The 26,273-nt window shown below is 35.3% G+C and overlaps 1 protein-coding gene across 2 annotated transcripts; it reads right to left on the reverse strand.

Annotated features, from left to right (window-relative positions):
• Positions 1 to 1,580: 1,580 nt before the first annotated feature.
• LOC100928217 (zinc finger protein 425) lies at positions 1,581 to 26,066 on the reverse strand. Of its 2 annotated transcripts, XM_023504945.2 has the most exons (5): positions 25,917 to 26,066; positions 24,238 to 24,825; positions 21,969 to 22,095; positions 9,725 to 9,934; positions 1,581 to 5,953 (listed from the first exon to the last, which is right to left on the reverse strand). In XM_023504945.2, the coding sequence occupies exons 2-5, from the start codon at positions 24,664 to 24,666 to the stop codon at positions 3,774 to 3,776; spliced, it is 2,946 nt and encodes a 981-aa protein (XP_023360713.2). In that variant the 5' UTR covers positions 24,667 to 24,825; positions 25,917 to 26,066; the 3' UTR covers positions 1,581 to 3,773. The 2 variants fall into 2 exon arrangements, with proteins under 2 accessions (XP_023360713.2, XP_031795189.1); XM_031939329.1 differs by lacking the exon at positions 25,917 to 26,066 and having other exon boundaries at positions 9,779 to 9,934; positions 24,238 to 25,191.
• Positions 26,067 to 26,273: the final 207 nt, after the last annotated feature.

Genomic DNA, 26,273 nt, shown 5'->3' on the forward strand with positions numbered 1-26,273 from the left:
CTTGTTACTTTTGCATCTAAACATACTTCTTTTAGCTTTTTCCCATTTCTATCTAAAGCTCTCATTGCTCTTCTGGTTTATGAAATAACATGTCCAATTTTTTTTTAACCTAGAATAAAATTATCTCTTTCCAAGGATCAACAGTCTAAAATTCAGGGGTCCTCGAACTATGGCCTATGGGCCAGATGCGGCAGCTGAGGACGATTATCCCCCTCACTCAGGGCTTTGAAGCTTCTTTATTTAAAGGCCCACAAAACAAAGTTTTTGTTTTTACTATAGTCCGGCCCTCCAACAATCTGAGGGACAGTGAACTGGCCCCCTATTTAAAAAGTTTGAGGATCCCTGCCCCGACTCTAAATACTCAACTCATTCTCTGAATTCCCACCCTACATAAGGGACTTTCTCTCATCAAAACACTGTGTCCCATTATGCAACTGAAATAAGTATGAATTTTAAAAATGATGAAATAGCTCTAATTAGTAAATTGAAGACCATTTTTGAGCATCAAATTAATATCACAATCATGCTTACAGAATAAATAAAATAAAAATGTAAAATATAGAGATAAGTTTAGAAAAATACTTCAGCTATCCTTTAGTTTCTTATATGGAAAAGATTCTTCACACAAACTCAGATATTGATAAACAAATTTACAGTGGTGTATGTAATTCTCCTTAACTATAATAACTTCTCAATAATAAACCTTCTCAACTATTGACTAGACATGGGGAGAAAAGTCTGGTAAAATTCTCTGAGATTTTACAAATGTTTAACTATAATAAAATGAAAAAATCTTTTATTTGCCCTTTAATTAGAATGATCAGAAAGTTCTTCCAGTGAAATTCTTCTTTTCTGAATTTATAGAACTATAACGTTAGGGCTAAAGAGACCTTAGAGGTCATTGAATCCAACTCTCTCATTTTAATAGATAATGATACTAAGGCCTATCTATAGCAAAAATGCTGAAAGGCAAATACCCATTTGCTTTTTGATTCCATTAAACTATACCAAATTACTAGAAAAAAAGAAACAATTATCTCCAAACCAAATTAACACCAATGAACATACATATATAAGGCAGAGATATATACACAGCTTCACCACTGAAACATGAAAAACTTATAAAACACTGATCTGATTGCACAACAATAGTAGATCCCAATATGCTGGACAACAAAATAGGGTCTATGGATGCATCCCCTGGTTGTCCCTTCCTCTTGCTATGTGACTGGCTCATCTTTTATCTGATCAGACTTTTTTAAATGACATTTGTTAAACCACTTCCATTGAGTAACTCCTAGTTCATAATATGTTGTAGCCTCCTCATGTCCACTGTGTTCTTCTCTACTGTCCTTTAGGTGATCTTCAACTGATTTTGAAGATTGTTCATATCCATGACTTTCATCCATACATCACCTGAAATGGCATCTATTTCAGGGAGAAGCTTTTGGTCCTTATAACTTTGCTATTTTCAACAACAATTTGAGTTGTTCTCTGCTCTTGATAGTCCATTTGTGATGTTTATTCCAGATTGATGAATAAAGTCCATCAATATACTCGGTTAGAACAATAGGTATTCTTCATCCACTTGGTTTTCCTTGCATTTATTTATAAATTCCTCATGCCAATCATGATCATAACATGATCAATTTTTGCAGAGTATTGCAGATTATATCCTAAAAACAGGTATACTCCTTGAGATTACCATTCACTAATCTCCAAACACCTGTTATTTCTAGATTTTGAAAGAAAACATTTGTTCATATTTATAATTTCTTTATTTCTTTAAAAGAATTACTTAAATTTGAATGGCCTCAATAATTACTGTCTTTCTATTTAGGTCTTATAATTCATTTGATTGTCTTAAAAAATGCTCACAAGTACTATAATGCCTTTGAGCATAAAATAGTGTCTTTCTCTTCACCAAGTCTATTTTTATTGTCCTTTCTAAGATAATGATTGTCACTTTGGATTAAAAAAAAAATCCTCAAAGGCATAATTATAGGATCACAGATTTAGAACTAGGAAGGGAACTTAAAAGATCATCTAAAGCAATGGTTTTCAAACTGTGGTCCAGTAATCCTGGAGACTGGAGGCCCCTTTCTAAGATTCTCAAGGTCAAAATTATTTGCATAATAATACTAAGGCAATTAAATTCCTACTATAGAACACATCAGCGGCTATAACCAAAAGCTAACGGGGGATGGAGGAAGGTCCTTTGTACATAATGGAAATTCAATAAATATTTGCTGATTGAAGACTTTATAAGCTATTTCTAGTTTGGTCCAAACAAACTTTTTTTATATTTCCAATGAAATTCTTACATCTTTTATCTATATTTTTTTCTTTTTACCACTATTAAAATCCTAATTTTAAAATAGTTCTGTTCAACTGTGTTTTAAAATATGGCGGGGGGGAGGGGAGGAGAGGGAAGAGATTTATCCCTTTAGAAATAAAAAGCAGAGGCCAAATTTCAAGAAATTTATAAGGAAAAGTAATGTATAATCTTGATCAACAATCTCAAGTTAGCTTTATCGGTAACTGTGGGCTTCAAAAGAGCAAATAATTAGAAAGCAGCAGGTTATGAAAATTTTTCAAACTTTGTGATCCTAAGTATTATAGGGAAACTCCAGAAACACATGTATGTGTGTATGTGTGTAACACATGAAAGGATTGTTGAATTAGTCATCGTTTACTATATGTAGAAATATATCTATCTATCAAAATAAATCTACATCTGTATCAGGATCTTTGTATATGCACAATGCACCTATATATAAATATATATATATATTAAATATACATATTGGTAAATCATCCAGCTATTAAAAATCAAAAGGCAGTTTCTAAATTTCTTCTGACCTAAGAAAATACAGCAGGTGACAAAGTTCTCAGTCTTTTGAGAATGTTCAAAAATGAACACCAAAGTAAAGCTTTATTTATTTGCCCATTCTTAAGAAAATTTTTCTATGGAGTACATAGGTCTAAGTAGGTGTGTTCCTTAAGCCCATTTACCATTAAAATAACAACTCATGCTATGGTAGTTTATGCCACAAGGTATTCAAAAGCACTAATGTTGGCCTCCATAAAGGAACAAAAAGTGGCTAAGGTTTTACTGATTTTTTTTTTTCATCTGGCATTTTCTTTAGTGATCCTAACAGATTTTTCAGAAGTGATAAATACCTGTGGAAGTAAACTGGGATTAAATGTAAAGCCTGTTTGTCACCAACAATGTCATTTCCTGGTAGAAAGATTTAATACAACTCTGAAGGGAATGATTAAGACTTAAGAGGATAATTATTCTAAAATCTAAGATGATGTCATTACTTTTTTAAAAAATAACAAATAGAACTTTCTTTCAGGAATCTGTTCCCTATTAAACAATTATTAATTTATAGGAAAGATCCTGCTAAATTTAATCAAAGAATTCTAGAAAAAGGGAAATTGAGACTGCATCATCCTAAGGGACAGTTTCAACCCCTTCATATGTCCTCATTCATGGTCTTTTTTTTAGTATATAAGATGTGTATAAGATTATGAAATTCCTAGAGGAGAGAAAGAAAGAAGGATCAAATGGGTAAAGGATTGTTCACACCTTTAGAAGGCACTAAAGGAATCAATAAGAGCAATGTGAACTCAAATGAAAAATTATTGTTAGGAAGGGGCAAAGAGAGGCTTCAATGTAAGGCTTTAGAAGGAAGGTACTTTACGGTCTCTCAGATTTTTTAAATCTAATCAGTCTTCTATTTCTTCTGAACTATCCACCCATCTGATTACTGCTCCAAAGAGCTGGCACTATTGGGTATCACTTCTGACCTGGAATTCTTCTCTGACCTAGAACTCTTGGCTCTCTCCTTAGCATGGGCTGCAGTGTGGGTATTGAATGCACCCACATAAGCAAAGCTCTTGCCACAATCAGAACACAAGAATGGTCTTTCCTTCTTATGTACGTGGTGGTGAGCCCTCAAGGATGACTTATGGACAAAGCTCTTTTTACAGTCAGGACACTGGAAAGACTCCTTCCTAGTGTGGATCTTGATGTGTCTACTTAGTTCACACTTGCGGGTGAAATTTTTACCACATTCATCACAGGAAAGTGTATTCTCTCCTTTGTGCAGACTTTCATGGACCTTCAAAGATTTTTCCTGAGAAAAGCTCTTGTCACATTCAGAACACTGGAAGGCCTCCTTTTTTTGGTGAGATTTAGCATGTTCAGTGAGTTCACAACGCTGGGAAAAACATTTATCACACTTGGAACATGGGTATGATTTCTTCTGTTGATGTCTGCTCTGATGGACCTTCATGGTAGTCTTCCTATAGAAACACTTGTTACATTCAGGACACTGAAAGGGCTTTTCCCCACTATGAACCCGGACGTGTTCATTGAAGACATGCTGCAAGGCAAAGCTTTTGCTACACTCTTTACAAGTGAAAGGCTTCTCCCCACTGTGATGGCTCATGTGGGCCTTCAGACTTCTGTTCTGGCGAAAACTTTTATTACATTCAGGACACTGGAAAGTTTTTTCCTTGTTGTGAACTTGAAGGTGCTGAGCGAGCTTAGAATGATGGGGGAAACATTTGCCACACTGGCTACAGGAGAAGGGCTTTTGTCCAGTATGGATACGCATGTGGGCATTCAAGTTAGTTCTTCTGGTAAAATTCTTACCACATTCACCACACTGGAAGGGCTTCTCTCCGCTGTGGACCCTGAAGTGTTCTGTGAGCATGTATTGCATGAGGAATCTCTTGCCACACTCCCCACAGATGAAGGACTTCATGCCATTGTGTTCACTCTGATGGGCCACCATACTTCTCCTCAGGCGAAATTTTTTGCCACAGTCAGGACACTGGTAAGGTTTCTCCCCAGTGTGGACTCTCAGGTGTTCCGTGAGTTTAATTTGTTGGCTGAAGCACTTGTCACACTTTGTGCAAGGGAATGGCTTTTCCCCTTTGTGCAGGCTATAATGGAGTTTCATGGTCGTCTTCCTTTTGAAGGTCTTGTCGCACTCAGGACACTTAAAAGGCCTGTCTAGTTTATGAAGTCTTCTGACATGTCTAACCAAGCTTGACTTGTGAGCAAAGGTCTTTTTACACTCACTGCAGCGGTAAGGATCAACCCCATTATGCAGGCTCATGTGGATCTTCAGATTAACCTTTAGGCGGAAGCTCTTTCCACAGTTGGTACACTGAAAGGGCTTCTCCCCAGTATGAACCCTTATGTGTTCAATGAACTTGTACTGATAAGAAAAGCACTTGTTACACTCACCACAGATAAACAGCTTTTCCTCCTTATGCAGGCTTAGATGGGTTCGCAGATAAGACTCCTGGCAGAAGCTTTTCCCACACTCCCTACAAGTGAAGACATTCCTCCTGCTGAGTGTGCGGTCAGACCTCTTTAGGTTGACCTTCTGTGTAAAGTTCTTATTCCTTTTAGATCCCTGAAAGAAATCCTCCCTATTGTGTTTACGCTGATGGGCATTCAGGTTTCTCTTCAAGCAATAGCTCTTACCACACTCACTGCACTCATAGATTCTTTTTCTGTTCCTTCTCTTTTTTTTATTCTTTCCTTTCTGTCTACAGTCAGATTGCTTGCCAAATTTTTCCTTGCACTTTGGGCACTTGCATTGATTATCTAAATGGCTCCTTTGGTGTTTTACCAAGTGACTTTTGAACTGGAAGCTTTTCCCACACACATGGCAGGGATAGAATCTATGTCCGGAGGGGGCTTCCTGGCAACTGACATTCCCCTGGGAGTCTTCCAACCTCTCAGTGGATCCCTTAGTGCGGTTAGGTTCTGGTATTGAAGGCTCTGCGTTTTGGGAGGAAAAGTTTCTCAAGGTGTTTCTTTGGTTAGGTCTGCAGAAAACATTTCTATCTTTTAATGATGAAGATCCAGATGAGTTTTGGTTTTTAGGACCACCAAAATGGCGTTCCTTTGCTTTTCTCTGGTTTCCTGAAATAAAGAGCAACAATCCAATTATTATTCATGTCTGATTTATAAAGGAGCTAAGGAACCTATGAGAAACTTATGAGAAACTAAAAATGAGAATCCAACTCTAACCTGGGCTATCTTTCCTAAAGCTATAATTTTGCTTTGCAAAGTTCTTTCATGAACATACATAACATAATAGAATGTGGAGAACTTAGACTGAATGAAAACAATATAGTTATGAACTAAGTCACCAAGAGCAAAGATGTGAAATCTCCCTGTATCCAACACCATGAAACCCAATTACTTGAGTTCACAGATGAATTCAGTGTTTGGACCACAGGTTGTAACAGAAACTTCAGAAAACATATCAACACAAATTTTCTTAGTCTTGTAAAATATAACATAGAAATCAGATTATTACATTCATTGCCCATTTCTACCACTGGGTTCAGAAAAAGCTTTCTGGGGGGATTTTACACAAATACATAATAAATGAAAATAGAAACATTCAGAAAGAGCAAATTATGTTTCTATGCTGCATAAAGGGAAGTCTCAGGTGTGAACTTAGCTCTATTTCTTAAAGAGCTCTTTCATTGTACTATTTGGATAAGCAAGCATACAGATATGATCTTCTTTATTTCCATACTAAAAACAACTTAAAAGAGAGAAATGAGAGGACTAGAGGACTACATTAGTGTTTATTCCCCAAGATGTACTAAACCAAGACTGTTCTGTCTTTGGCTTAATCCAGAATAATTCACCAACTGCAAGCAAAAAGTAGAACATAGCCTAGGAAAAGAAACCAACCACAGCTAGACTCAAATGTCTCTTCTTCAAGAATTATAGTCTTGAGGAACTGAAACCAAGATGGAGGAACATAGATAGTAACCCAGTCAAATTCTTACAACATTTCTTTCCAAACAACTTCAAAATAATTCCTCAAATCAAATTAACAACTTCTGCAAAGTTGAAGGATCTAAAATAAACCCACAAAAATCAGCATTTCTATATATTATCAACAAAGTCCAACAGCAAGAGACAGAAAGAGAAATTTCATTTAAAATAATTGCAGACAATATGAAATACTTAGGAGTCTACCTGACAAGAGAAACCCAGCAGTTATGTAACATAATTATTAAAAAAAATGAAGAAAGATCTAAAAAAATGAAGAAAGTTATTGTTCATGGGTAGGTCAAGCCAATATAATAAAAAATAAAAATTTGACCTAAATTAATTTACTTACTTAGTAATTTATTTTACCAATCAAATTACTAAAAATTATTTTATAGAGTTAGAAAAATTAATAAATTATCTGGAAGAATAAAAGTTTAAGAATATCAAGGGAATCAGTGAAAAAACATTAAGGAAAACAGTTCCAGATTTCAAATTATATTACAAAGTAGTTATCATCAAAACAATCTAATGATTAGGAAATAGAATGTTGAATCAATGGAATAGACTAGGTACATAATAAATAGTAGTATATGACCAGAGCAATTTAGTGTTTGATAAACCCAAAGATCCAAAATTTGGGGATAAAAACTCATTATTTGACAAAAATTGTTGGGAAAACTAGAAAGTTTAGCAAAAACTAGATATAGATTAACATCCTCTATCATATATTGAGATAAGGTCAAAATGGCTACATGATTTAGACATAAAGGGTAATACATAAATAAATTAGGGAATAGACTATTTTATGGATTAGGAAAGAATTTGTGAATGTAAAATGGTTAAATTATATCAAATTTTAGAGATTTTGCACAAATATAACCAAGATGAAAAGCCTAAAACTAGGAGGGGGGAAGATTAGGGAGGAATTTTATAGCAAGTTTCTCTGATAAAGTTCTAATTTCTCGAATACAGAGAAGACAGAATCAAATTTATAAGAATGTAAGCCATCTCCCAATTGACAAATGGTCAAAAGACATATTCAGTTTGCAGATGAAGAAATTAAAGCTACCTAAAGTCATATGAAGAAATATGTCCAAATTACTATTGCTTAGAGAAACACAAATTAAAATGGTACCACCTCACTCCTATCACATTAGCTAACATGACAGAAAAGGAAAATGACAAATATTGGAGGAGATAAGAAAAAAAAAAAGGAACAATAATGAGCAGAACTAGAAAACATAATTTACAGTAATAGTAACATTGCACAATGATCAATTGTGAATGCCTTAGCTATTCTGGGCAATATAATAATCTCAGCAAGACAATTCCAAAGGACTTATCATGAAATATGTTGTCCACCTCCATTTTTTATTATATTGGCTTGTTCTACCTATGAACAATTACTTTTTCTCCAATTGTATAGATCTGACTATATTTATGAAAAGTATTTTACAATTGTGTCCATATAGTTCCTGGGCTTGTCTTGACAGGTAGATTCCCAAGTATTTCATATTGTCTGCAATTATTTTAAACTGAAATTTCTCTATATCTTGCAGCTGGGCTTTGTTGGTAATATACAGAAATGTTGATTTATGGGTTTCTCTTACATTCTTCAACTTTGTTGAAGTTATTAATTTGATTTGATAAATTATTTTAAAGTTGTTTAGAGGGGAATGTTGTTAAAAATTTAACAAAGTTGTTGCCTGTATTCCTCCATCTTAATTTCACCTCCTCAAGATTATAGTTCTTGAAGAAGAGAAATTTGAGTCTAATTATGGTTGATTTCCTATATAAGTACCACTCAGTAACTAATTGCGCCACTGGAGCTCCTATGGTTGATTCCCTTTCCTAGGTCATGTCCTATCATTGCTTGTTATTGGTGAATTATCTCTGTATCAGATCCTTTTGATAAGGATCTAAAATTCAAAATACAAGCAGAATTAACATAAACATATAAGACTATGAATTGTCAAAGGATATAAACAAACAGTTCTAAAAAGAAGTGAAAATTAAAGATTGTTCCAAGTTACTAATACTAAAATAAAAAGCAAAACTATTCTGAGATTTCACTTGAAAAAGGAGAAAAAAAAAAAAGATCATATTTAGATGGTCTACCAAGGGAAGAGAACACTAATACACTGATAGACAAAGGTCCTATGGAAGTCAGAGACAAAAAGAAAGCTCCTATATTCATCAAAATATTCAAAGTAGCATTTCTTCTAATTTATATTTTTGTGTTTATTTTCTATGTTCAGTTCTGTTTTGTTTCAACTCCACAGGACAAGAAGCCCCGATCCTGGGTACTCCTGGTACCCATGCATCTCTTTCCCTCCTTCCCAATACTTTCCAGCTTTCTTTTGTGTACTGTCTTTCCCATTAGATTGTCAGCTTCTTGAGGGCTGTCTTTTTCTTATCTGTAGCCTTAGTGCTTAGCACAGTGCTCAACACATAGTAGGCATTTAATAAGTATTTATTGAGTTGAATCGAATAGTAAAGAACTTAAAAAAAAAAGCCTATCAACTGGGGAAACAGCTAAACCAGCTGTTGTACATGAATACTATAGTGCGGTAAGAAATGAAAGATGTGGAAAATACAATGGAGCATGGATGGGAGTACTTAAAAAGAACCAGGAAAACAACAAATAAAATAACAAGGTAAATGGAAAGAAAAAACAAAAACAAACAACCCTGAAATTGAACATTGCATTTAGCATGACCAGGCTTAATAATGAAATATAGAGAAAATGTCCCTCCTCTTCAAGGCAAACACTATGGAACATTAAAAATACTCTCATACTTTCTTTAAGATCTTGTTTAGTTTTAGTTTTGCTAAAATGTTTTCTTTCTTTTTCTTTTTTAATCTTTTGCCACAAAGTCTTAATCCCTTCCCATTTACCAAGGATAGGCTGCTCTTCCTCAGTGCTGTTGGAGTTATGTAGCTGATCATTACCAGATTGCTGTTCCTGAATGTTGTTGCAGTTACGCAGTTCATCAGTGCCAGATTGGATTGTTCTCCCACTTGTCTTCAAATTTGCTTTATTCTTGAAAATTGGCTCCCTTCCTTGTTCAATATGGGATATCAAGTCTGGTTTGGGAATAGTATAATCTAGGCAGAAAACAAAAAGGTAGATATTACATTTTGTAAGGACTCAAAGACAATTTCACAAAAACAACATTTCTGTGATACAGTAAAGTACTATTCCTAGAATCAGAAAGACCTCAAATCCAGCCTTATATACTTACATCATTTATCTTATTCCTGCTTTAATTTTCTAATCTGTAAGACAAGGATAATAATAGTAGACACCTCTAAGGGTTGATAAGGGGATAAAATGAAATAAGGTGAAGTGATGTCTAAATGCTAGCTAATATTATTATTACAATAGGAAAAGATGTAGAAAAAATGGACAACCTTGGGAAGTATGAGAATAAATACATACAAAATCAAGATAGACGTTTGTTTTGTTTTGGCTTGTTTTAGCAAAGAAACTCATCTATCTAAATTGTTAGCAATAAATGGAAATGAGAGAAAATGTACATATAAAAATCTAAATACATATATATACATACATATGTGCGTGTATATATGTGATATGTATATATGTGATATATATGTGTATATATATATATATATTATGTGATATATATACATATATATACATCACATAATACAGAATGAAGGAGTCCTTAAGGACTTTAAGGAGAAAGTCCTTAAATCTCAATCATAATAAAATTCCCCAAGGAGAGAAGTTATAAATGAAGAGATAACGATATCATTAGTTCTAGCCCAAACATTCCTGCCCAAGATGTCCCTTATACAGACTTATATGTGGGATGTATTAAATGTACCAAAGCCACATCCAAATGTGCCAGCAGCCCTCTCACCATTATGCTCTGGACCTGGAACCTTCTAAAAGATGGAAAAGTACTCAAAGTCTCTGAGGGCTTTTGGATGGTTGCAGCAATCACCATTAACTGCTATTCCTACTTCCTTCTCCACTTCCCACTTATTCCTACTCCTCCATTTCTGTAAGGTTCTCCGGTATGGAAGGAAGAAGGAAACATATCCAATGACTTGTTCATCTTGCAGGTCTGGAGCCCTTTTGATAATTGTTTTCCAGACTCTGAACATCACTGCTTCTCCTTCTTTGGTGCTGTTTCTACTTGGTGAAGTTCAGGTTCTGAGTCAGGAACAAGATCTGGATCTGGAGGGAGATTTGTACCCCTTTTTAGATCCCTAAAAGCATCCCTACTCCTGCCCAGGCACTTCATGTGGTTGCAGTTAGGCCAGGAAAAAAATTGACTAGACATTTCCCCCACTTTGACTGTTTTGTTCACTTAGTTTCCCATGATTCAATTCATGAGACTTCACTCTAAGGCTTCAGTTAGTACAGATGAGTAATGCGGAAGAAGCCTAAAATTTGAAAAGTTTACACCTTTGGTCCTATGTCCTTAAATTCCACTCCTGGCTCTCTTTGTCAAATAGGGGATAAGGATATAAATTCCAGGTAGAAAGACATTTTTGTTAGCTAAAAGGTTATCAGGGTAAGAGTAAGAATTTGATAATTTAAAAAAAAAACCCTTTGTGAAATTTATATTTTTAAAGTTAAATTTCAAAACTAAAGTTTAGTTGTTTTAATTTTAGTTTGCTTAATCAAAATAATGTCCTACATGATTGAGAATTCAATAAATGTCTGCCTTATAAACTTTTTCAAAAAATTTTCTGGGGTAATCCCCTAATGAAGTGAACCACACACACTAATGGTACCCTGTTAGTTTGGATTCAGGAGCCTACCTCCAATGAATCAACTGTGTAAAAAGTTATTTAGATTTTAGTTGAATGGTACAACTAATAATAGATGATTATGATAATTTCAACCTTAAGTGTCAACTATAAATGGTATAGTAGATTTAAGAATTTATAAGTAGAAAAAAATAATGAAGGGTGAAAAAAGTGTTTCAATCTGTATTCAGACACCATCAGTTTTTTGACTGGGAATGGATAACATTTTTCATTGTAAGTCCTTAAGAGCTCTCTTGGATCATTTTATTTTTAAGAATAACCGAGTCATTCACAGCTGATCATCTTAGTAATATTGCTGTTATTTTGTACATTACTTTTCCTTTTGCATTAACTTATGTAAAAACCTTCCAGGTTTTTCTGAGAGCATCCTGATTATCATTTCTTATAGCACAATAGTATTCCATCATAATCACCTACCACAATTTATTCAGTCATTTCCCAACTTATGAGCATCCCCTCAATTTCCAATTGTTTGCCAACAGAAAAGAGCTGCTACAAATCTTTCTGTATATAAGGTCCTTTTCCTTTTTATTTTTTATCTCTTTTAGGATACAGACCTAGTAGTGGTATTACTAGGTCAAAGGGTATGAATGGTTTTATGGTCCTTTGGATTTAGTTCCAAATTGTGCTACAGAATTCCACCAACAATGCATTAATGTCTCATTTTTCCCATATCCCCTCTAACATTTGTCATCTTCTTTTTCTATCCTATTAGCCAATCAAATAGGCGTGAGATAGTAGCTCAGAATTGTTTTAATTTGCATTTTCATATGACTACAGATAGCTTCATATGAAAATTATTCACATCTTTTAATCATTTATCAATTGCCAAATGGCTCTTATTTTTATAAATTTGACTATGCTTGAGAAATAAGACCTTTATTAGTGAAACAATTCAAGTTTTTTTCAGTTACAATTGTTAAATGTATTTCTCTCTATACTATTCCCCCATCCTATTTTCTCTTTTCTTTCACTCTGTCCCTCCTCACAAGTATTTTGCTTCTGACAACCTCTTCCATCAATCTTCCCTCTCATCTATCACCACCCCCATTCTCTTTTCCCCTTCCCCTCCTACTTTCCTGTAGTTAAGATAGATTTCTATACCCATTTGAGTATGTATGTTATTTCCTCTTTGAATCAATTCTGATAAGAGTAAGGTTCACTTACTCCCTCCCATTTCCAAAGCTTTTTCTTGCTTCTTTTATGTAGGATATGTTACCCCATTCTATCTCTCATGTTCCCTTTTTCCCCATACATTCCTCTCATATTTTTTTAGATATCACCCCTTTCTATTCAACTCACATTTGTGTCCTCTGCCCTAATAATGAAAAAGTTCTTATGAGTTACAAGTATCATCTTTTCATTTAGGAATGTAAACTATTTGACCTTATTAAGCCTCTTATGATTTTCCTTTCCTGTTTATCTTTGTATGCTTCTATTGAGTCCTGTATTTGAAAGTCAAGTTTCATATTCAACTCTCATATTTTCATCAAGAATGCTTGAAATTCCTCTAGTTCATTTAATATTTATTCCCTCCCCTGAAGGATTATACTATTTTGCTGCGAAGATGATTCTTGTTTGTAATCTTACTTATTTTACACTCTGGAATATCATATTCCAAGCCCTCTAATCCTTTAATGTAGAAGCTGCTAAATCCTGGGTCATCCTGACTATGGCTCCACAACACTTGAATTGTTTCTTTCTGGCTATTTGCAATATTTTCTCCTTGTCCTGGGAGCTCTGGAATTTCATTTTCTGATCTCTTTTAAGAACTGATTGATTCTTTCAATTTCTATTTTATGTTCTGGTTCTAGAATATCAGGGGCAGTTTTCCTTGATAATCTCTTGAAAGATGATTTCTGAGTTCTTTTTTTGATCATGATTTTCAGATAGTCCAGTCATTTAAAAATTATATCTCCTGGATCTCTTTTCCAGGTCAATTGTTTTTTTGCCTATGAGATATTTCACATTGTTTTCTTTTTAAAATTAGTCTTTTGGTTTTCTTTTATTGTTTCTTATACTTCCCATCAAGTCATTGGCTTCCATTTATTCAATTCTAATTTTTAAGGAATTCTTTTCTTAGTCTGGAAAGACTTATGTGAACTGATACTAAGTAAAACGAATAGAACCAAGAGAACATTGTACACAGCAACAAGATTATGTGATGACCAATTGTGATGGACTTGGCTCTTTTCAACAATGAGGTGATTTAAAGTAATTCCAATAGGCTTGTGATGGAAAGAGAGAACTATGGAGACTGAATGTGGATTACAGCACAGTATTTTCACCTTTGTTGCTGCTATTGTTTGTTTACTTGTTTGTTTGTTTTTTTTTTTTGGAGGGGGGTTTTTGCTTTTTGATCTAATTTGTGCAGCATGATAAATATGGAAATATGTTTAGTAGCTCCCAAGGCCTGTTCCTGTTTACCCTGTCCCTTTGTGGGTTCTGCTGCCCCAGGAACTGTCTTATGGCATTGATTGGTGAGGTTTTTGGGAAAACTGAAGCAAGTCCCTACCTTTTCTCTGCCATCTTGACTCCACCCCTGAAAACATTATTTATGTAGGAAAATATATTCTGAGTTCTAAGATATGAATATAGGACAAAGGAACTTTTAGAAATCAAGTAGGGATTTGAGTGTGTGGTGCCATCTAATGTCTGAGGAACATGTTCCTATCCCTAAGAAATATTTAGTTTCCTCAGATTTTAAGGATAATAGGAATATAAAGCTATCGTCATTTTTCTATCAGCTTAGTCCTGCCATCTATCCTCATATAGGTTTACTCTGTCAGAGAACTCACAGTTATCCATGAAAGATGAGTGATAAAGACCTTGCTTTCCTTCATTACAAATCAGATTTTACATGGAAGAGAAATTTGGACTTTTTTTTGTAGTGAGCATAACATTATGCAATAACTGACTGCTCCTGGCACCCAGTTCTGAGACAGATGCAGGAACTAAAAGGCTATAATGTCATTAGTTATTTCTTCCCATCAGGGAGAATGTCAGTTTCTGCAATGGTCAGGATGACAAAAATAGCATCAATAAATCTTCATTGAACTGTATGATAAACATTTCCCTCTTGAATCTAAAGAGGTTTTCCCTTCAGACAGAGGTGAATCCTAAGGATCATAATGCTCTTCTTTTTCTTTTAGATACAAAAGATATTTGACTTCATTGATCTAACTTAGAATTCAAACAAAAAAAATCATTTATTTCAGAGTTAATTTCTTTTCTCTAAAATTTTCTAAGTATAAGCCCAATTATATTTTTCTCTAAGGGAGCAGTCATACTATGGTGACAGGGAAGACCAAAACACCAACTCAAGAAGAGGACAAAATGTCCATAGAGGAAATCTCAAAGAGTAACATGAATTGGTCTCAAACCCAAGAGGTTTCTTAAAAGTGCTCATAAAAGACTTCAAAAGACAAATAAGAAAGGTAGAAGAAAAAAATGAGAAAGGAAATGAGAGGTATGTAAAAGTCAACAGCTTGGAAAAGAAAGTCAATTCCTTAAAAACTACAATTGGCCAAATGCAAAAAAAAAAAAAAAAAAAAAATCCACTGAAGAAAACATCTTCAAAAGTAGGGAGCAGTCACTTCAGTTCACATATTCTTTATAGCATATAGTGCTAGTGTTTTGGTTTAAAAAAATTTTTTTTTATGTTCTCATTGATATTTATTCATGCAGTATTTATGAGCTGCTGTTGGTCAAGCTGTGAAAAGATGCCATCTAGTGGCCCAATATTGAAATTAATTTTAACTTCATAGTGACAATTTCTTTCCCAGAGATCTGATTTACAAGGCAATGTCAATATGAGTGAATTGCTTCTAGGAAAACAAAACAAGCCTTCTAGGCTGAAAGGGTGCAGCAGCAGGAGCTCTGGACAAAGAATACAGAACCAAGCCTTTGCTCTGACACTACATCAGAGCTACATCGGTCCAGTTATTTCTTCTCTCTGAGCCTGGATTTCCTTTTCTCTAAATTCAGAATTGGACTGAATGATCTCTAAGATTTTTTAGAATCTTACTACTTGTGTGTCCTTAAGAAGGGCACTTTAAACCTTCCAGGGACAGGGTTTCCTCATGTACAAAATGAGAGCATTGGAAATTAAGAAAACTTTGAGATACCACTACATACCTCACAGAGTGGCTAAGATGACAGGAAAAGATAATGACAAATGTTGGAGGGGATGTGGGAAAACAGGGACACTAATACATTGTTGGTGGAATTGTGAACGGATCCAGCCATTCTGGAGAGCAATTTGGAACTATGCTCAAAAAGTTATCAAACTGTGCATATCCTTTGATCCAGCAGTGTTACTACTGGGCTTATATCCCAAAGAGATCATAAAGAAGGGAAAGGGATCTGTATGTGCCAAAATGTTTGTGGCAGCCCTCTTGGTAGTGGCTAGAAACTGGAAACTGAGTGAATGCCCATTAACTGGAGAATGGTTGAATAAATTATTGTATATGAATGTTAGGGAATATTATTGTTCTGTAAGAAATGACCAACAGGATGATTTCAGAGAGGCCTGGAGAGACTTACATGAATTGATGCTGAGTGAAATGAGCAGGGCCAGGAGATCATTGTACAACAGCAAGATTATACAATGATCAATTCTGATGGATGTGGCTCTCTTCAATAATGAATTTATTCAGACTAGTTCCAATTGTTCAGCAATGAAGAGAACCATCTACACCCAGGGAGAGGACTGTAGGAACTGAGTGTGGACCACAACATAGCATTTTCACTCTTTCTGTTGTTGTTTACTTGCATTTTTGTTTTCCTTCTCAGGGTTTTTTTTTCTTTCTAGATCCGATTTTTCTTTTGCAGCAAGATAATTATATGGCTATGTATACATATAGTGGATTTAACATATATTGTAACATGTATTGGAATACCTGTGATTGAGGGGAGGGGGTAGAGGGAAGGAAGGAAAAATTTGGAACAGATGGTTTTGCAAGGGTCACTGTTGAAATATTACTCATGCATATGTTTTGTAAATAAAAAGCTATAATAAAAAATTTTTTTTAAACAAGGGCATTGGACTAAATGACCTTTAAATCCACATTCTGGTGAAGTTCATGGAGATTTTCTTAGAATCATGACTTTAAATGGCTAAAATAAAATTTTAAAAATAGAATTTCAAAAAAGTCAAGTGTATTTAAATAAAGTCATCAAAATATTTTTTAAAACCAAATTAGTAGTCTCCAAACTAAGAACTCCTGATCTAAAAGGAAAGCTAAAACTTGTGTCCAGATTATTATAATAATACTGTGAAAAGCTGTGTCTCTCTTCCACTCCACCCCCTTTTCTGTTCCCTTCCTTCATTGTAGTAGGTCAAAACACTTTATTAATCAGTTTTCACAAGTTTCTGTGGTTGAAATTAACCACCTTATTAATGACCTAAGAGTACAAACCGAGTGTTATCAGAATACTTAGGAAAGTGAAATTATTTTCAATTCAGAAAAACAGGGAAGATTTCCTAGAAGACAGGAAATTTTAAATGGTTTTAGAAGGATGAATACGATTACAGAATCTGAGAACCCGGATAGACTCAAGCTTCTTAAAACACTCCCAAAGGCTGGAAGTCATTCATCCTTTACTTGAAGCCCTCTAGTGAGGGAAATCTCCCTTTCTGGGTGACCCTTTCCACTTTAAGAAAAATCAAACAAGAAATTACTCTTTATATCAAAGCAAACTCTGCCTCTGCAACTTTGAATCACTGCTCCTAGTTGAAACGCAGAAGAAATCTAATGTTGTACTCTTCCACATAACATTTCAAATAACTATAAGATCACTATATCCCCAAAGACATCACTTGGCTAAATATCATCAGTTTCCTTCAACTAAGATCATATGTAGCTTCTTTAGATTATCTGCAATTTATTAATGAATTCATTAATGAATAATGAAATAATTATTAATTAATAATCCTAATCATGAATTAGGATTAATGAATTAATCCATGGATTAAAGACTATTTGCACAAGACTCTCTGTAATGGTTCAGATTAATAAGTGAAGGTTCCTTCCCTGAATGAGACCATAAAGTTGAAAGAAAAAGAGAGAAAAGAGAGCCTGATTTAGCTTCCAGTTTCAAAAGACATTACATCCAAGATTCTTCAGGTCACTGAAGGGATTGAAAAACTTTGAGAAGAAACTGTGTGTAGAGAAGCAGAAAGCCCTGGTCATGTCCTTATCTCCAGCTCACTACATTACAGACTTTGGGGAATTTCCCCTTATATGAAATTTAAGACTTTTCCTCCTGGTTGAGATGAACTGTCTTTATTCCAATGGGAGAGCTCATTCACTCTATATTGTCTTAAATATTCTCAAATGCATATTTTCTCTTATTTCTGTTTTGCTGTTTATTGGGATAAGTAGGTTTAGTTACTATTTATTATGTGTGGAATTGGCATTTGTTGAGAAGAGAGTCAAGCCTTGAATAAATTGCTTGCCATAATCTTTTCAAATTAAAGGACAGCATTCAGGAACAGAGCTGAAACATATATGTATATGTATATATATATATATGCATATATAATATATACACAGATGGATAGATAAATACATATATATGAATTTCCCCTAGACTAACAATATTTAAGGGAACAGATAAATACAATGAAAATTCCATCAAATATTTAAAGAATACTTAATTGTTAATAAATGATAATAGTTAATAGTGATAGGGAAGTTGGGAAGTGGGGAGGAGTAAGGGTTTAGGAGAAAAAAAAAGTTCTATTTTGGACCTGTTAAGATGTCTAATAGATATCCAGTTAAAGATTTCTAAATGACATTTGGAGCTTAAAGAATTGTTAATAGCTTTATTACTAAATTTAAAAAAAAAACTATTCTCAATAATTGAAAAATAAATCAAACTACCCAAATTCCTTTAAGAAATAAATGCAGTCCAATACCCAAACCAGTGAACAATCTAGCAGAGAAAGAGATAAAAACAAACTAAGTCAATGGTGTCAAACTCAAATGGAAATTAGAGGCCACTAAACAATTTGTAAAGATCCTTATGGCTACCTCTTCAGAAAACTGAATATTAATATTATCTATATTCTATTGCAAATTTTAGATATTTTGCTAAACATTTCTCAATTACATTTTAAGGAAATGAATTCTAGAGTATTTCATACTTCAGTGTTTCAGGTGTCACATGTTGACAAGACTGGACTAAATGACCTCTTGGGTCCCTTCCAGTTCTATAACCATTATCCTTTAAACTGTTGACTAATTTGGAAGTTTTACATAAAATCTAAGCAGAGACTACAGCAACACAGTTGAATAATTATTCCCTATCAAGTTTGATTAATGCCTGGCATTCAAAGATGACCCAATATTGGGAAAACAATACAATCAATCAGGAAAGAATTAGTATAATTAGTATAATACTGTTGTAGAAATGCCCTCTAGCAATGTAGAGCAATGAAAAATCTGAAATTTATTGTCTTAGATAATTGCATTAGTACTATATGATGAAGAAAAAGTATGCAATAAAATACAATATTTATGTAAAATTAGTCTAAAATGCATTGATATGAAAGGACTTTTCTTTAATACGATTAAAAGTATGTTTCTAAGAGCAAGAATTACTATTTTTTGCAACAGAAAAACAATAGAAATATTTCCTAAGAATTATAGGGATAATATGGGGATCTCCTCTTCCTGCTCTTACTTGAAATGGCTCTAGAAATATTCATTACATCAATAAGATAAGAGAGAGAGAAATAAAACTTGGGAAATAGAGACAAAATTATCTCTACCTACAGACTAGACAATGATTGACATAGGAGAAAAAAGGAATCTGTGAAGAAACTAATTGAGACGATTACTAACAGGTAAACTTACACAATTAAGGCTTCAAATGTGTTATAAATAAGAAAATTTCCTTCAATTTATAATGGACCAAATCAAAAAAAAAAAAAAAGTGATGTTCTTCTTGATTAATGTAGACAAAAGTTAAAAGGAGCCATCTTTAGCTTTTTAAGAAGACAAATCTCTCCTAAAGTATGTCACACTTTCTTTTTTTAACATTTTCCTTTGACAAATCATCATAAAAACATAACAAATTATGTTTTGTTTTTTCATTGCTCTGGAATTTCAATCAATCCATCAATAAACATTTATTAAGTACCTACTATGTGCCAGCACTATAATTCTACATTTTTTACTTCATGGTTTCCAGAAAATGTGAATTGGACACTGTTTTTAGGCCCAGAAGGCTTTCCCAGTTAGTAAGGGAGATTTTGTCAGAAATTCTTTCTCCCAACAAACTATTTATATATTAGTAAAATTTATCTTTAAAAAAACCTGACCAAAACACAAGATATAGTGCTTTTCTTTTGTAGTTACCCTGAATTTCAATTCTTGATACAGTGGTATTTAGCTTTGGATCAGTCATGGCTAGAAGACCATCTAGAGTAGTCCAGGGGTCCTCAAACTTTTTAAATAGGGGGGCAGTTCACTGTTCCTCAGACTGTTGTTGGGCCAGACTATAGTAAAAACAAAAACTTTGTTTTGTGGGCCTTTAAATGAAGAAACTTCATAGCCCTGGGTGAGGGGGATAATCATCCTCAGCTGTCCCATCTGGCGTAGCTTGAGGATCCCTGATTCTAGACAAAAATACTGGGAAAGTATCCTAACAGAAGTGTCAGAATAACAAAAAAGCTTCAAGAATTATTTGGGCTAAAAAATAGCATATTTGATGTACCATTTGAATACTATTCTTGGACAAAAAAATTCAGTGTTTTATATACATTCACTATCATCATGAAACTTGTAAATTCTTAAACAAATGGAATTTATATGCTAGAAATGATTAGGTTAAACCGTTTTCAAAAGAAGTATCCTTTGATCTGGATAAAAAAGTAGATTTAAAAGACTTTTTTGTTGGATAAATGAGAAAATGTCAGCAAAAAATCTCTGAGAGATTTGACTAAAATGCAATATACAGTGTTTTTCTTCCATAATAGTTTTGATAAAGAAACAAAGTACAACATAAACTGAAAAAAATCATTAACATTTCCTAACAAAAATAAGGAATGATAGAAAGAGGAATCAACTTGAAAATAACTATAAAATATCTGGGAGTTAATGTATTAGAACACACTCTGAACTTATATAAATGCAACTATACTTGCAATAAACAAACACTTGACATATATAAAGGAAGATTTCATTAGGAAAGAGATATTGGTCATAGTTGGACCATATCAATATAATACAAATAATGGTATTATCCAAATAAATTTATAGATTTCTTGTTACCTCAAATTACCAGGTATTAGTTTATAAAACAACATAACAATAACAAAATTCATGTGAAAGAGCAAAAAGATTCTAGATTCTCAAGAAAAACAAGGGGAAAATATCTAGATTTTTACTTGATCTCAATCTAGAATATAAAGCAGCCAACATTAAAAGTATTAGTTAAAAAAAAGAAAAAAGGCTATTCCTGCAGATTAATAGAATAATATGTTATAGTAGAGAGTGTATTGGGTTAGGAATCAGATAACCTGAGGTTGCTGTGTACCCACCCTTATCAAATCTGTGAGTGGATAAAAGAAATGAATTCTTAAATAAAAAATCCTAATTTTTTTATTTAAATACTTTTTGAAAGACTTAATATCTAGAATAGGTTAAAATAAGTTATATAAAATTATAAAGATGTGTGAAAAGAGGAATACAGTCTCTAATCAAATTCCAAAGTCAAAACAGCCATAAAACAGCTGATTTTTACATATGCCAAAATTAAAAATTTTAAATTAAATTTAAAAATATGATTTATTTTATTTTAAAAGTCAAGAAAAGCTCATCTACAGATTGGAAAAGGAAAACTAAAAAAGTCATACCATCTAGTGAGAATTGGTGGTCACTGGACTATAGGAGGCAATATGGTATCCTGAAATCTAGAACTGGGATTTGTCTATATATTGCTTATAGTATATAGTATATATAGTATAGACAAGCTTACTGTGATAATCAAATTGTATAGGTGAGATCCCATTGAAAACTATGAATTAATATAAAGTTTTATTTTTATCATCATTTTTAGAAAGTCTTGTCAAGAGAAATATTTCATTTCCATGTGTGGATCTGCATTTCCAGTTTGACTAGAAACACAGTATGTGTACACATTGTCTCCCTATTTAGACTGGAAGTTGTTTGAGAGGAAGGATAATGGCTAATTCCTTTTGTATATTCCACAACTAGTACAGTGCTTTACACGTAAGTTAATACTCAAAATGTCTGCTAAATGAGTTATCTCATAGTACTTGATTCCATAAGAGTCACCCTCAAAGTTTGTAATGAATCTTTCTTACCCAAAGAGATCAAGGTTTCATAATTAGTCCTCATCACGTGCTTATAAAGTTCTTTCTGGGACCATTCCAGTTTCTTCCATTCATGCTTCGAGAAATATACAGCCACATCATCAAATGTCACAGACACCTGAAATCACAAACATAATAATAACTAACATTCATATAGCATGTGCTAAATGGTTTATAATTATCTTATTCTCATATACCCTGAAGAGGCAGATGCTATTAATATCCCCATCTTACAGATAAGGAAAGAAAGCAAACAAAGGTGAAATGATTTATTTAGGCCACATTTGAACTTAGGTCTTCCTGACTCCAGACTTAACATTCTAACCACTGCATGACCTAACTACCTCTTCTTTTCATGGTAGATTTTAAAAAGACCAATCAAGATCACTTCCATGAAAAAGAGTATTACAGTTAAAAAGTAAAACAGTTTCTTCTCACTGTATATTTTTAGCATCTTAAAGGTTGTCTTGATTTCACCATTCCAGGATATTACTTACGGACATACATCTAAGACATCTGGGAATCTTTTCCAATAGCAACAAAAATCAGAAGTTCTCATTCTCTCTCCCTGTCTCCCTTCCTTTCCCTCCTTCCTTCCTACAACCTGCTTCCCCATCTCCCACCTCTCACACATACACACCCAGGCAGAGTCAAAAAGGCCATTAGAGTGACTAAAAATTAAATCTATTGGCATTTATTTAGCGCCTTAGAAGAGAATTAGAAAAACAAAATTATCTCATCAGATTCTCAACAGGGTCTTACCACTAAGTGGTAAAATATCTATGGGTATGAAATAAATGCTTATGACTGACTCAGGCCCAAGGGAATTCTCTGCTCCATCTTCCTTTGCCTGTCATATTTTAAAATGATTTATTAAGGCCTTTCCTTTAAAATAAAGTACTATATTTTCAAGATACATTTTATGCATACTTCTCAGTGTTTGTTTTCATTATTTGGCATAAGTATTCTAGAAGAACACCTAGGGGATACATCTTTCAAGAAATGTTGGTACTTTTTTTCCAACTGTTACCAAAATGTTGGCAGCAAGTACTGATAGCAAAGCAGAGTCACGTTGCCCAAAATAGGGCCCAGGAGGATTGACAGAAACACAGGCCCTCAGTGTCTAAGACCTTGGCATAAGAGTATTAAAAGTATAATGATCTCAACAGGCCTACCATACTGTACTATGTTCTAAGTTCATAGTTGTAATAAAAAGGTCTGGTTTCAAAATCTTGCTTATGTTTCATTAATATGCTTCTGATATGTAACACAAGCCTAACATCTCACTTGTAAAGATATGACCAATCATCATTAATCTGTACCCAAAGAAAAGGGAAATATGCAATTTATATCAGCAAGAAAAGAATTCGCCAGTTTAGAAGAAATGGAATATGCTTTCATGCCTAATGTGAAACTAATCCCAATTTCCTAGGTTAAACACATACACAGAGAGAGCAAAAACAGCCTTTTGGGGATATGAAAACAGAGGCTGGAGAGAGGGAAATCTCAACCAGTTTCTCATTTGTGAAACGGGAGCAAGGGGGAAGGCTGGTAGGACAGATAGAATTCTGTCAAAAAGGAAAGAAGGATTCATTGGTAACATTGTTAAGCGAACAATCTGTGTAGTTCAGCAAGATGCTTGCATTTTTCTTATCCATGGTGTTACAGTAACTGGCAAATAGTTGCCTCCAGTTAAACCTCTGGTATAATAAGTTGCAAGTCTCCCACCACCAGAATTTCTGTTTAAAATAATCTTCATGGAATAACATATGCAAATAGCAAATTGTAAAGCACTTAATTAAGTTAGTTATGTTTATCCTCATTCCCTGCAGCGGAGAATTTGGCCCTGCCATGTGGGTGGTCTTGAGACCAGAGCAGGACGGTATAAGGGACGTCCCACGGAGAGACATGGTTCTGAGCTCTAAGAGGGCTCACCTCTTCTGGGCCTCAGTTTCACAGCTACTACCGTGAATAATGGCTTGGGCCAGAACAAGCTTCACGTCTGCTACCCAGACTGTCAAGATGCACCCACACACTATGACAAGGCAGCGGCCCTTGGATCGCCCTTTCTCTCGGTCTCCAACGCAGCGGGCTTCTTCCCTCATTCATCTATGCGGGGATCTATCTGTAGTTTTCCCCATTTCTACCTGCGCAAAGCCAGAGCCGGGGTCTCTCCTGGACCCCGGTCTCTTCCTCACTGCGCGTACGTATCCTGAGGGAGGGGGTGGGGGTGGGGGGGCTGCGGGGAGAGATCTCTCACCTTAACAGGAGTCGCTTTGGCCATGATTTTCCGTCGGCTTCCCGAGCCCGAGGACGCAGCGGCTTCTGCCCCCGCTCCCTTCCCCCCAAGCCTGGGCGGAGGGGAATGGGACAGTCTGCACCCTTCTCCGCCGACGCTGCCTCCTCCCTCCTGCAATGCAGTCGGCGAGAAGGCCGGGAGCCCCGAACCCCGGAGGCTGGCGGCGGTTCCGGTCCCAAGGAGGAGTTGAGAGGTTGGCCGGCCCGCGCCCCGGCTCCCTGGCTGGGCTGCTACTGTTCTCGCAAAGTCCTTCCCCCCGCCTCCGGCTCCAACTCTGCCGCCGCTCGGCCAGGCTCCGACTCCGCCTGAGCCCTCAGCACCTGCACCCGGCTCAGACCCCACTTGAGTCCGACTGCCCACGGCAGCTGTTGCTGGACCCCCGCGGTGCATCCTGGGACTCTTGCTCCTTTCCCCCGAACTGACCTCTCTGGAAGAGCCACTTGTTGAAAGCTCCAGTCAAAAAACAGTGCCTCCGGGCTGGGAGAGTAAAAAGCGGGCGCTGGGGGCTTGCGGGACCAGATTTCCTACCACAACAGCTGCATCTTAAACCTAAGCAAAGGGACAGATTCTCATTGTTAACTTTCCTCTTTCCCCTCAAATCTTTGCAGTCTGGCTGGCAACCTCATCAGCAACCGGAACAGCTCTCTCCAAAGTTGCCAAATCTGAGGGTCTTTTCTGTTTTCAAACTTCTCAACCCTCTCTTCTGCATTTTATGCTGTTGACCATACTTTTTACTTCAATGCTCTCTCCACCCAGGTTCTCTGGTTTCCGTACTACCTGTCTGACTGCTCCTTCTCATTGTCCTTTACCGCCTCATCATTCATATCACTGAACAAACTTTAGTTTAGGTGTTCCCCGAGGCTCTCTGTCCCTTTCCTTTCCTTTTACTCCCTTTCCCATTTTCTCTTCTTCCCTCTCCCCTTCCTCCTCTCCTCCCTTTCCCGTTCTCGTCTCCCTCTCCCTCTCCTTTCCCTGTCCCCTCCCTCTCTTCCCTCTCCCCTTCCCCCTTTCCCTTGTCCTCCTTCCCTTTCTCTCTCTCTCCCTCTCTCCCTTCCTTCCTCTTTCCTTCCCTTTCTCCCTCTCTTTCCTTCCCTCCCTCTTTCTCCTTGCTCTTCTCTTCTCTTCTCTTCTCTTCTCTCTCTCTCTCTCTCTCTCTCTCTCTCTCCCCTCCCAAACCTTCTCCCCCCTCACATCCCATGAGTTTAACCATCATTTCTATGCTGATTACACCCATATCCATATATCATTTCAGTCACACATTGCCAAAAGCCTACTGGATATTTTCAAAAGCATGACCCAAAAAACATCTTAAACTCAACATAACAAATTGAATGCATTATATTATTTTTAATGTCTCCCAAGGAAGAACATTTTCCACTTAAGTAAAACAACCCTTATTAATGATAGGAAAATAGAAAAGTCTGATTGCAGATAAATAAATTCTTAATCCTTTCTTCTTTCGAAGTTTCTGTCAAAGACAGAAATATCCTCCATTATCTCAGGTTCATAATCTCACCATTAGCCAGATAATCACTGTCACTTAACCCATATATTTAATCAATTGTCAATTCTTGACACTTCTGCCTTTACAGCCGTCTGCCATCTTCTTGCCATTCACATTAGTTACAAGCCCTCATTACCTCTCACATGGATTATTACAACAGCCTCCAAATTGATCTTTGTGCCTCAAAGTCTTGTCATTCCACTCTATGTTACCCACTGCTGTCAAAGTAATTTTCCTTCAGCACAGAAGTAACCTTGAGATGCTCCACCTCAATGAACTTCAACTCATTGAATGATTTGTATTACCTCTGAAATAAAATATATAAACTTTTCTATTTATCTTTTAAAGCCCTATCTTCCCAGTCCATTTCTCTAGTTTCAAGGACAATACTCTCCCTCTGAATTTCTTTGATCCAATCAAAATAGCCTTTCTCTTCTTCAAAAATAACTCTGTCTCCCATCTTTGCACTTTTGAACTGATTGTACATGGCCTG

Source organism: Sarcophilus harrisii, chromosome 5 (genome assembly GCF_902635505.1).
Source record: "Sarcophilus harrisii chromosome 5, mSarHar1.11, whole genome shotgun sequence".
Lineage (NCBI taxonomy): Eukaryota > Metazoa > Chordata > Mammalia > Dasyuromorphia > Dasyuridae > Sarcophilus > Sarcophilus harrisii.